This window comes from Vigna unguiculata, chromosome 5, assembly GCF_037176805.1.
Source record: "Vigna unguiculata cultivar grain cowpea cultivar isolate G323 ecotype 2 chromosome 5, ASM3717680v1, whole genome shotgun sequence".
In the NCBI taxonomy this organism is placed as follows: Eukaryota; Viridiplantae; Streptophyta; class Magnoliopsida; order Fabales; family Fabaceae; genus Vigna; species Vigna unguiculata.
The window spans coordinates 46,397,485-46,409,836 of record NC_140796.1 but is presented as its reverse complement, the minus strand read 5'-3'; the positions used below and the strand labels follow the sequence as shown (position 1 = coordinate 46,409,836).

The following is a 12,352-nucleotide window of genomic DNA, read 5'->3' as shown; positions in this document are numbered from 1 at the left end:
GTCTCTCAAAATGTAAGTTATTGGTGATCTCAATATGTATTTGCAATAACAATTTAAGAGTACCCTTTACAAGTTGTGGAGACTCTCATTTATAGTAGAGAACATCTACTAAAATCAAAATCAAAATCAAATGCAAGACTAAATGAAATGCAAACGCAAAGTGGCCATGTGAAACACGTGTCTAGATCTAGATCTAAAATCCATAAGAAATGGATCACATGTCATGTGACATATCACACTTTTCTCATTTAACACATGTGCTAAATGTGCAATTCATGACTAATTATAGACTTTTGTAATTAGACTTAAATAGACCTAATTACAAAAGTTAGATGAGTTATGGCCCAAAATTACTTCTAATAATTTTACAATTCATTTTCAAAGTATGACCTAAATAATTCGCCCAAAAAATAAATCTATTCTAATGAATTTTTAAAAAACTTTATGTCTTTCTTGACCTATAAAAGAAATATTTGGAGTCTTTTAGGTCAATTATAGCTTTGAAGCTATTAGCCTCAAAAAGAAAATATCATGATTGACCTTTAATTGAACCTATGGTTAAGTTGAAATCATCATCTGTTTTTCCATAATTCACAACAATAACTAAGAACTAAGTTCATTAGGATACAGAAAACCTTTCCTCATATATGTTTGCATTAGAAATTTAAGAAAGGGACTCAAACCTTGTTTAGAATTTAAATATTTTCACTACTTTACTATCCTTTGTTTCTCCATTCTCTTGTCAACTTTGTTCTTTATCACTTATTTCTGTATTCTTTTTTCTTTCTTTCTTCTCTTCTTTCTATTCTTGATAAAAAAAAATTTCTCTTTTCCTTCAAAATTTTTCATCTCTCTTCAATATTAATTAATAGTGTAGGAGCTGTGTTATATTTGTCATGAATTTCAAATCTTATAAGTTTTACTTAATTTTACTATAATAAAATATATTTATCTTATAATTTTAATATAAAAAACAAGTTAAATGGATTCATTTAAATAAAATATTTTTAAAATGAAACATCAATGTTTTAATTTCATCAATTTAAAACCTATTATAATACTTTTTGTGGAAACACAATGTCAAGGTATCTGGAGAGAAGCACTTACACCTAACATAAGCGCTGGTAACACGAATATACTTATTAGTAGGTTACACTTGCAGCACAACTGAATGAAATTAAGATTGGATGTCGTGCTAAATGTAGCAGAGAGTAAAATAATAAGGTTAACGGGGAGGGAGAGAAAATAAAAGAAAAAATAAAACGTGAGAAATTAATATTTCCATATAATTAAACTGAAAAATTTACCGTGTATAAAAAATAAATGTTTCATTTGATCTGGTTTAGTATTGGTATAATTTAATCACTTATTTCAACCTCAAACTAAATTCTTAGTGATGAAAAAGAAAATCAAACACTTATTAATAGAAGTAATTTGGTTATATAATAATAGTACGATTGTTGATTGTTGTAGATGTAAACTTGCTAATTTTGTTCTGAAATATTGTTGTTATATTTGAGCAACTTGCATATCATATTGATAAATTGTTAAAAACAGTACAAACTTATTCGTTTCAGATTTATGAAACGTGATCATTCACCACGTTTTTGTTGTTGATTAAAGAATGTGACGATGTTGAAAGGGAGAATACCACATTGAACACAAGATTTTCATACTCATACAGAACCCTCTTTGTCTTCCAATACCCACTACAAGTATTGCTCACAATCCTCGTTGCATCTTTGTCACACTCCTTCCTAAGTCTTACCCCTTGCTGTTTCTTGCACAACACATCACACAAAAACTAAGTAAAAACAGTCGCACAACCAGGCATTTTTGCATACCCTGGGGGAAGTAATTGATATCAACAATAAAATAACGATTTTTGCGTCAGAGAACCCCTAATAATATCGAAATTAAACTGGTTTAACCCCCGAAACCTTCGTCAATTCAAAAAAATTGAAAACTTATTTTAACCATATCAATACATCTCAGGCATAAAATTAATTTTATTTATAGATACAACTTTATTACTCAAAGGTTTTACTTCTCTTGAAAAAAAATGAATGAGATTTATATTTTCAAATCTATAAAAAATCAAATATGATTATTCAATTGAGTTAGTTAACTTTAAGAAATTTAGCGTATTATTGCTTAATTATTTTGAGCTTTGATAATTCTATAAAATTCTATAATATTTACTTGTTTTGACCTTTGAAAATTCTATAAAGTTCCATAAAATCAATATATCAAAAGTTTCAAATTTCGCCTTGGGGACAAATCCTAGTGTTGAGGATCTGCAAGTAATGCTAAAATTGTTAGAGTCAAACAAAATGTAATACATTTCCATAGTGTGTTGGGGAGAATTTCATCTTCATACACGTAGATCTGCCTCTTGAAATACGATCTTTCTATATTATATGGTTTACCTTCGGCACGAAAAAAAATCTGAAATTGCCCTTATACTAAAGCTGTTCAAAGTCATGTAATCAAACCCTAGGCTAACCAGATCATTGCTGTTTTTTTCTTATGTACATCACCAGTTTCCCCACACTCGTTAAGTAAAAAAAATGCCTCAGTTGACAGTTATCTCCTCCCCAATATTAATGTCGTCAATGTACTGAACTTTAGGCTCTAAATCAATGAACTGGTTTGATTTACTTGCTAAGTGGGAAATGCTAACCCTCCCTTGCCGCTTAATATAATCAGCAACAGCTTTCATCTCTTCCTGGGAGATGTAAATAAATTTCCCTCTGTCATCCATAACACCCGAAAGCCGACCTGATGCACAAAAATAACTCATTATATCCCATCCAACTTGCCAGCTCAAAGGCAGTGTGTAGGATATCATAACCATAAAAAGGGCAGCAACATTTGAACGTATAATAATTTTAATTTTATCAAGTTGTAACAAGTAAAAAAAAAAATGGAGACAAGAACAGCATACTTATTAGTAGTGGGGAAGAACACAATTTAAGGCCCATTTGTTTAATCTCTTGAAAAAGTAATACGAGTGGTAATAAAAAGAGAGTTTTTTGGGAAATTTTATAAAGTGCCAAAAGTTATATTTTGTTTGGATTAGAATTATACAAAAAAACACACTTTATTTCAAAAAAATTGTCATAATCACAGTATTGTTTTTTTCAAAATGCGACTAAAACTAGCTTCAAATAATTACAATCTGACTTTTTATCAAATGGTACTTAAAAGTTATCTTTTGGAAACATGAAACAAAGTTAATCTTCCTATACAAATAAATGCCTACAGAGGGAATCATGTATGACAATGTTCAAAAGATATATAACACATCCTCTAAGACGATATTCTAATACTCTAAATTACTGGTTGAAAGTAGTTGGAAAACACAAATTAATGTGAATCTCTCTTCTTATTTAATAAACCTTCCTCGTGACTTCGTAATTTTCAATAATTTTATCCCCAATAAGTGTATGCTGCTATGACTCCTCTACTGTACAAAGGCAATATAAATTCTTTCTGGATGCAGAATAACAATGAAAAAAAGATATTAATGAAGAAAAACTACCAGATAACTCAAACACTAACTTTGGCACAACATACCAGAAAAAATTTACTGTTCGTTCAACAACCCTCAAAAGAATAATTAGATTGAGTAGCAATGCTAAGAAAAGGGCACGTTATCCTTTGCTATTTGACATTAATAAAAAAAACTTGGTCATTCTTTGTGGGAAGGTTTTAATATAAGGACAGTTAATGAGTATGGACAACCTGTAACTCATGAAAATGGGGTATAAATTAAAATATACATAAGGAATCCCAATTGAGTCTAATATTTCCTCCACATTGAAGCCTTGCCAATGAATTACCATAGAAAATGGACAATTGGCTACATATACGAGTTCCAGTGGGGATGTAGGTGATGTAAAGACAAAAATCTAAGAAAAACGGGAAAGATAATAGATACTTGTTATGATGGAAGACAATTTAAATAGCAAGGTCCTTACCCATGCTTTCCAGGGATGTGATACGATTGATACATTCCTGCATCGGTACAAAAAAATAAAGGAAACCGGTGAATGTAAAAGATATCACTCAGACAGTACGAACTATAACAATATTCATCCTTAAATATATTGAGTGTCTCAAAAGAAAGTACAAAATAGGGCTTCATTACTTAGAAACTATCACCACTTGGTCTGACACCCATACAAATGTAGAGAGTAAATTACAAAAAGCTAAAGTGCCAAATGGAACTATAATTCAACTTAAAGGCCCGTATCTCTTCTCCTGGAAATGGGAACAAGAAATATTTTACGGATCTTCATCCAAAAGGAAGTGGTTTTAATGCAAAATATTTGATAATGAAACGAATTTGTACTCAAAGGGGAGTGGCACATTTTGATTGGTTGTTACTTGTAGTGCACCCAAATTACTGTGTTCCAGAATTAGTATAAATAACAAGGTTACTGATAGGACAGTTTGTATGATGTGCCTTGAGACAGTAATTTAGTAAGCAATGTATCTGAATTATCATTTTTTTTGTCTCAAGACAGTCATTTAGACAATGCTGGATTTGCAACAGTTATCAGGAGGCGTTCTACATATAGTGTCAAATATATCATTAACAAGCAATATGACCAAGTTATAGTATACAAGTAGATCCAAACCTCAGCTTATAAGTCAATATTGTGAGGTTAAGTGAGACTTAGTCCACTTTTTAAGATAGTATACGAGTCTATCCTAGTAAGGTTTGTTAGGTTATCATGTCACCTGCTATCAAATCATTATAAGACCACCCATGACATGAGGGTATGTTGGAAACCTCACATTTTAGAGATATGGTTAAATTATAACATATAAGTAGACGGAAACCTCATCTTACAAGTTTGTTTTATGAGATTAAGTTAAGCTTAAAATTCACTTTCCAAGATATTGCATAAAAGTTTGTGTTTCATGAGTAATTGGTATTGAATGTGTTTGAGAGAGAACAAACATCATCTTACAAGTTGGTTCTATGAGGTTAAGTTAAGCTTAAAACTCACTTTCGCAGATATTGCATGAAAGTCTATATTTCATGAGTAATTGGTATTGAATGTGTTTCAGAGAGAACAAACACTACAGGGGTTTAGGCCTTTGTATTGCATGTTGAGAGATGTTGCTCTTGCCTAGGGACTTTGTTTTGTGATCTTCCTCCGCTGTATAATCTTTGTAGTATCCTTGTTTTACTAATTCTAGGAAACATACAAATAAAGTAATAGTTATTGTGTGCAATTCGCAATTCTAAAATTTTCGAAAGGATTAATTAAGTTTCAAGTTCCTTATAAATTTAGGTATTTTCAATTGAGTTCAATTGAGTTCCTTATAAATTTTCTTGGTCGATTAAGTAATCAAAATGTTGATATTTTTTTTTTTAATTGAGCCCCTGCTGTTTAATTTTTCAATAACTAGGTAACATGACTATTATTTTGCCTCGTCATCTTACTTATTTGTCATCATGTGTTAAGAAATGTGATATTTTATGATTAATATAAAAATGATATTGTGATTAATACAAAACGAGTGATTTTATGCTCTCACTCAAAATGTGTTGGATAACAAAGTTATCATGCTCCCAGATGGCTTCCACATCATCACTTAGAGCAACCAAGGGATTGTCCTCATCACAACCATTGATGATACCACATCATCACCTAGAGCAACCAAGGGATTGTCCCCATCACAACCATTGATGATACCGTTCCTGCTATCCAACATGTTTTTAATGAAAGCAATAAAAATTACTTGTTTTTTACAATAACTGGAATATTGCTTGGAGGAAATAGAGCATATGGAGATGAGGAGGAGGGTCAAGAGGATGCAACCGTCAAATGGAGGCCTTGACAATGATTAGATGATTATTTCTGTTTTGCTATCCTTGCTTTATGTTTAGCATTTTATATTCTATTGGAACTCGATCTTTTGTTCTTTACTTAGTTTCAATTCAACTTTATATTCTTTTGGAAGTCTGTTTCTTTAGTTTTTCTGGATTTTAGTTGTAAATAATAGTAGGATGTTTTGTTTGACCCGCTGCCTTTTTGGATGCCATTTATTTTTTTAGGGGTCGAGTAATTCTTATTGGTTGAGACAAAGGGAATTTTGGGTTTCATGTTCTCAACTCAGCAGCTGTAGGTTGTATGATCAGACTAGAGAGAACGGTTCAGTGCTGTCACATGAAAAACAAAAGATATATTTCGGGCCCAAAATCTCACGAAAATGGGTTCATATACAGCCCTGCTTGTAATAAAGAACAGAGAACGAAGAAAACCAGGACCCAACAATCTTCTCTCACTTCCCAGTGATGCTAATTGTAAATTGTAATTGAGCTCTAAGGCACAAGAAAACCAATAGGATTGTGCAACATTAGCATCCTAGATGAATAGAAATATATGATCACTCATGTACTGTATTCTTCCTAGGAATCATATTCTTTAGAATATTGCGCCCAGCAATGATATTTCTGCTAACATGTTTGGTTGGTATTTAATAATTAAAAGAGAGAGAGAAGAATGTAATGGAAATAGGTAGTTATTATTTCCAAGAGATATTTCCTGGAAAAAAAGATACCAGGGAGTATATTTTCATAGCCACTAACCAAGGTAGCAACATTAATTCACATCTTCACAAGAAGATGACGTATAACAAACACCATTTAGTAATTAGTAGAATGCACTGTTCACTCTACCTTACATCTCCACTTTCCCTTCATCCATCTCTCCACTCCAGAAGTCTTATTTTTCTATCATATAAGATTGGAGTAGCATCATCTATCTTAAACACAGGGTTTTAACTAGCTTCCTTACCAATACAAAATATATTAAAAAAATAAATATAAAAAAGAATAAAGGTAACCTCAAGGTAAACTTAGTCATTTATCTCAACATACTTTCATCCTTTTTTTTTTTTTTTTGGAACATTGTTGGTGGTTTATATAATAGTAAAATACTAATAATTGTCTAGTAGTGTAGTACTGCCACACTCACATGAAATAGTAGAAATAAGGACATTGGATCAACCTGTGTAGAGAAGCTGACTCAAAGAAAAGAATAAAATAGGAAAGAATACCTGTGTTCGCAATTTAAATTCTGCAGCAAGTTCTTCTAAGGGAACACATTTGTGCTTCTGAATGATTACACAATTAAGTCTAAATTAGCATGGCTATAAAACCTCTTCAAAGATGACAAAGATAATCCTAAATTATTGCTATTAATTTTTATTTTTCCCATGAATAAATTATGAAAAATTTAGTAGGGGAAATCAAGGAAATCGAAGGAGAATGACCTTTATATATTCAACAAAATTGGCTAGCAAGTCTTCAGCACTATCCTGCGCTTCTTCAAGGGTACCTTCCTCATCAACTGAAAATTCACCTTTCCACTTCTCAAACTCCAATGCAGCAGCCTCCTCCTCCTTAGCTTTCTGAGCTTTGGCTTCCTCTTCCTACATGAACCATGACAAAGCATGTGCTTTGCAAGTTAATGAACCATAAGAAAGTCTATACTAAAATCAAAGCAGAATAAGGTAATGAACTCACCAACATACGCTCCTGTGCCTCACGCTCCTCATCCTTCAACCTCCTCATTTCTGAATAACGATCTTGTTTTGCCTGCTTTGACTCTCGTGCAGCTTCATCAGCCTTCCAAGAAGAAAGACCAAAATACAACTATTTAAATTTTAACTAACATAGATAAACCCTCCCAAAAAAGTGAAACATGGCATAGAAATTAAAAAATACATAACAATGCCCAGGACATGAGGGGAGGAGGAGCTGTCTTGAATTAAACACTCAACACCCCTATCTGAGTACAAATTCTCCCCTGTATTCTACAAACCCTTGAATCCAACACTTAACAGTTTAAGTATTAGTTTTAACTAAATAAAAACTAGAGACAGTAGCCATGCACACTGAATGGGAAAAACAATAACAGAGGTCAAAACAAAATAACCATGCTTTTTTAATAAAATTACAGTAATCCCATTTAGGCAGGAAGCATTCACTTCTCAGAAGACAGCAAAACGTGTAGAGAAAATGGACAGTTTTAATAATAATAATAATAATATTAAATGGGTTGAGTCAGGTGTCCTTTACTAAAAACCTTCAATCCAGATAACATCTTTCATTTCAAGAAGCCAACACTTTTGGTAAATCAAATTCAAACATAAGTTATAGTCCATTTGTAAATTAGTATAGAAGGCTACAAGCTATGGTGCAAAAAGCAAGAATCCAGCAAAAAATATACGCAAGTAAAAAAAGAAGGAAAATATCCGAACATCACCATGAAAGAGAGAGAAGAGTAGGTATGATAGGGGGCGTAATTGAGAGAGAGATAATAGGTGTTAATAGAGTGTTTGTGATTTTAGGTGTCCATATATAATTACCCTAAAGTTAATTGTACCAGTTTCTAAAACAACAAAAAATACCTGACGCCGTGCTTCCCTCTCTTGCCTTTTGGTTTCCTTTTTCTTTGATGCTTTAGCCTCATAATACCCTCCACCGGCAGCTTCATCGTCACTCTCACCAGCAGATTCTGTTTACATGCAAACAGAGTTCATCACTCAAAATGGCAACCCAGTTTCAAGAAGCAATTTCTATGCATACTTCCATTCACCAACTAGTTCAATCGTACTTCCATATGAGCTTCTCAGTATGCAGTTGAGAAGAAAATGAAAAGGTATAACGAACAAGTTTCTCGCGTAAGTTTAAATTATTTTAGCTTATATGTACGTAAAGATCAGCTTTAGTAAGCTAAAAAGAAAACTGTCAATAATCTAATTTTAATTTATGAGAAAAGTTTAATATAATTTGCTTTTTCTTCCCTATAAATGATTATTGAGAATTTTATCTACCCAGATCAGAAGTCAAACAGTTGACTCCACAGGTACAATTATCTCTATATCTCATTCTAACCTAAACACTAACAATACATAACACCGATGCATCTAACAAGATAGCAAGACATAAACCCACAAAGATCACCAGATTTCAATGATTTCACATCCATCAACCGTCCTTGTGTTCATTTTGAACAAATTTCTTTACAAGCACTTATAGAAAGACAAGAAAATACGAAGAAAAATATGGAACGAACTCCTCCCTAACTTAAATTTTGTTTCACATAAGCTCACGGAAATTCTTTTATATAAATTTCGTAAAAGATAAATTTATTTTTGTTTTTTGCTTCAAAGTTTATCCAAACATTCTCTTAGTATAAAACAACTCATCTCGGATATATGAAGAAGCAACATCTCTGATTCACATTTTCATTCACCAAGACATTATTGCGTTTCACATAGGCACAACAAATTAAACTAAAAAAAAAAGCAATTAAAAGAGTAAAACGAGAAACCTTCTACCGTCGCAGGTGAATCTGCCGACGTGCTAGCTCCAGACGCAGCAGGCCGGCGACGCATACGACGAGTGGCGGTGGCGCGCACCACGGTTTCTCTCCGCGGAGCCTGTCGATTGATTATCAATTATAAAAAAAACCCGGTTATGAATTTCAAAGCGAAGCGATTAGGGTTATGGTGGCGAAATGAGGAAGAATGGTGGAGTTGAAAGAAGGTGCAAACCTGAGGAGGTTCGTCGCGGTGAGGTGCAGGCTGAGAATCCTGACGGCGTTTCCATAGGTAGAGTGGGATCAACGCTACAACGAGAAACATTGAGAGTACTGCTACGAGTAGCTCCTCCATTGCTGCGAATCGAGCTCTCTGTGTTTCCCTTCTTTCTTCTTCTCTCTGGTTTCTCGCGAAATTTATTTCTGAACTCTGTTTGGGACTCTTGGAAACGACGTCGTTCCTTTCCTTTCTCTTCTCCGCTTAACGATGTCGTTCTGTCTTTGCATTTTTTTAGTTCATAATACGGTTAGTAAAAACAGAATTTGTAATATGTAATGAAAATTAACTTATTTAATGCATATAATACAGAATATGGTTTTACTTTATCTTTGAATTTTTTGAACATCTTTAAAAAATTTATTACTATATTTATCAATTTATTTTTCTAAAGTTCTTTGCCAACTAATATTTTAAAGACCTTAGTTATATTATTATTAAAAAAATGTCACGCCAACAAATATTACATGATAACATACATTCATGTTGTGTAGTATTTTAATGGGCCAGAAGGATCAAAATAACATTCAACAATTAGTTGTTATCTTATATTTTTCGAATGGATTCAAATAACTAAAGAAAAAATATATAGAAGAAGAATATGAAAAAATGGTAGCTAAAGCTTTGAACTAAAATGACCCAAGATAAAAAAGAAAATTGTTATCAAAGGAAAAAGTACATACTTAAATATGTGTTGAATTTAGGAGAGAAGTAGAATGAAGTAAATTGAAAGTCTGAAAATTTGATCCAAAGAAAAGAAAAAAAAAAATGCATTCGGTTTTTGTGTTTTTCTTCTTTCTTCCATGATTATTACTTTCATCCCACACTAATAGTACAAAATAAATTCTTAAACCTTAAACTCTAACCCTCTAAATCCTTTATTCTTGTCGCATTACTTTATTTTTGTCGTGCTCTACAATTACTGCCGTTACTTCCAAACTACAACTTAATTATGCCTGTAATTTTTAAGATAGAATGAAGAAAAAAAACACTTATTCTGAAGTTCGTTCCAAAAAATATTATCTATTTTATAAAATAATCATTTTCAAAAATTTATTTTAAATGTTCCAAAACTTCTTTTTCCAAAATCCCTTTTTGAAAATATTAATCCAGAAATTTCATAAAACTTGCTTTAAAAGATTTCTGTAGTGATCCAAAAGTCACATTCACTAAAAATAAAATGTCATTTTACAAATTATAGGGGCGGAAAAATTATGCAGGTGCAGGAAGAAAAAAGGCCTTAATTTTATGTAATATGAAAATAGGTTCGGCCCAAGTAATGACTTTTTGAAGGAAATAGTTACTAAAGAGCATAATTGATATTTATTTTATCTTACAAACTAATATGAAAGATAAAGAAAACGAGAAAATTATGCAGTAAATAGACAAAAATTTGTGTATTACCATGTTCATTATTTCTCACATAAATTGATTAAATATTCAATTTAATACTTTTACAAATTAGCTTATGTTAATTAATTTCAAAAAATGTTTTAAGGAAAAAAATTGTCGAGGATCATAATAATTAACTATTAGTTAAAAATATTAGCTCAATATCTAGGAAAGTACAAATTAAAATTAACGTGCTTTATTATTATAAAAATCATGTAGTCTATAAAGATATTGCATTAATTATTATTATATATTATTACTGTGCATGATATTAATTAATATGATTAAACCAAATGCATGCAAAGTGGTGCGTGGAAGCAGAGAATGAAACACTGGAGTCACCTCAGAAAAAACCTAACCAGGAGCCACCCACGTAATCTTCTATAACATGCAAGCTCAACTCTACAATAAAATGCACTTTCTCTTGATTCATTCATTACTGGATACAATATTCTGCGAAAGAAGGCGAAATTCGATGTAAGAACCACCTTATGAGGAAGATCCAAGTTCACCATCATGATGATGATGTTCTACATTCTCATCAATTCATACTCATCATATTACAAATGTTCATATCATTGACATACATTCACTACATACTTATTTATATACATCACCCAACCTATTATCCAATGTGATAACAAAAAACATTAGAACACCATGAAACATTCCAAACAAAATGCACTCTTTCATGTCAAAATCAAACCAAAACACAAGTAGGTGCATAATAGCCCACCAACCTATCAAGCGGAAAATTTCTACACAAAAGAGAAACTAAAAAAGAGAGCATTCGTATCAAAATGACTTTTCTAATTACAAACCTTAAATCAAATATCATAATTGTCAAAACAAAATATCATATGTCTAGAACATATTGTTACATTTTAGCTTGATCTGACGGTTAACAAAGTGAGAATCACAATTATCATAAGACTACTCAAAGCTGAAAACAAGGTGGTGTCTGACAGCCCAAAAATGGCACCAAGCACCAACAAATTAGTGAGTTCACTGTCTGGCTTGCACCAGATGGTAATTTAGTACTGCTTATGGCCAAGTCAGTGGCCCATGTCCAATTGGTGCCCGACGACACTATGGTGGTGCCCGATGCTGAACCAAATGTCTAAACTCTCTCTTTAAGTTTCAACTAATCAATTTGACCTTTCTTAAGCTATTCTTCACTCAATAAACTTCATAATATTTTAATATATCAAACTCTTAGCTCAAGAAGTGTCAAATCTAATCAATCAAAGGACTTATAAAGGGGTTCAAATTAACGTCATAAAAAAAAAAACTCAAATTCCATTTACCATTTGATGAGTGATGAATGGATTTC

The 12,352-nt window shown here is 32.0% G+C and overlaps 1 protein-coding gene across 1 annotated transcript; it reads right to left on the bottom strand.

Annotated features, from left to right (window-relative positions):
- Positions 1 to 2,315: 2,315 nt before the first annotated feature.
- Positions 2,316 to 9,764, bottom strand: LOC114185079 (DDRGK domain protein). Its single transcript, XM_028072579.2, has 8 exons — positions 9,586 to 9,764; positions 9,363 to 9,471; positions 8,437 to 8,543; positions 7,550 to 7,651; positions 7,297 to 7,455; positions 7,081 to 7,137; positions 3,984 to 4,020; positions 2,316 to 2,781 (listed from the first exon to the last, which is right to left on the bottom strand). Exons 1-8 carry the CDS (start codon positions 9,703 to 9,705, stop codon positions 2,576 to 2,578), a joined length of 897 nt encoding a protein of 298 aa, XP_027928380.1. The 5' UTR covers positions 9,706 to 9,764; the 3' UTR covers positions 2,316 to 2,575.
- Between the last annotated feature and the right edge of the window lie 2,588 nt (positions 9,765 to 12,352).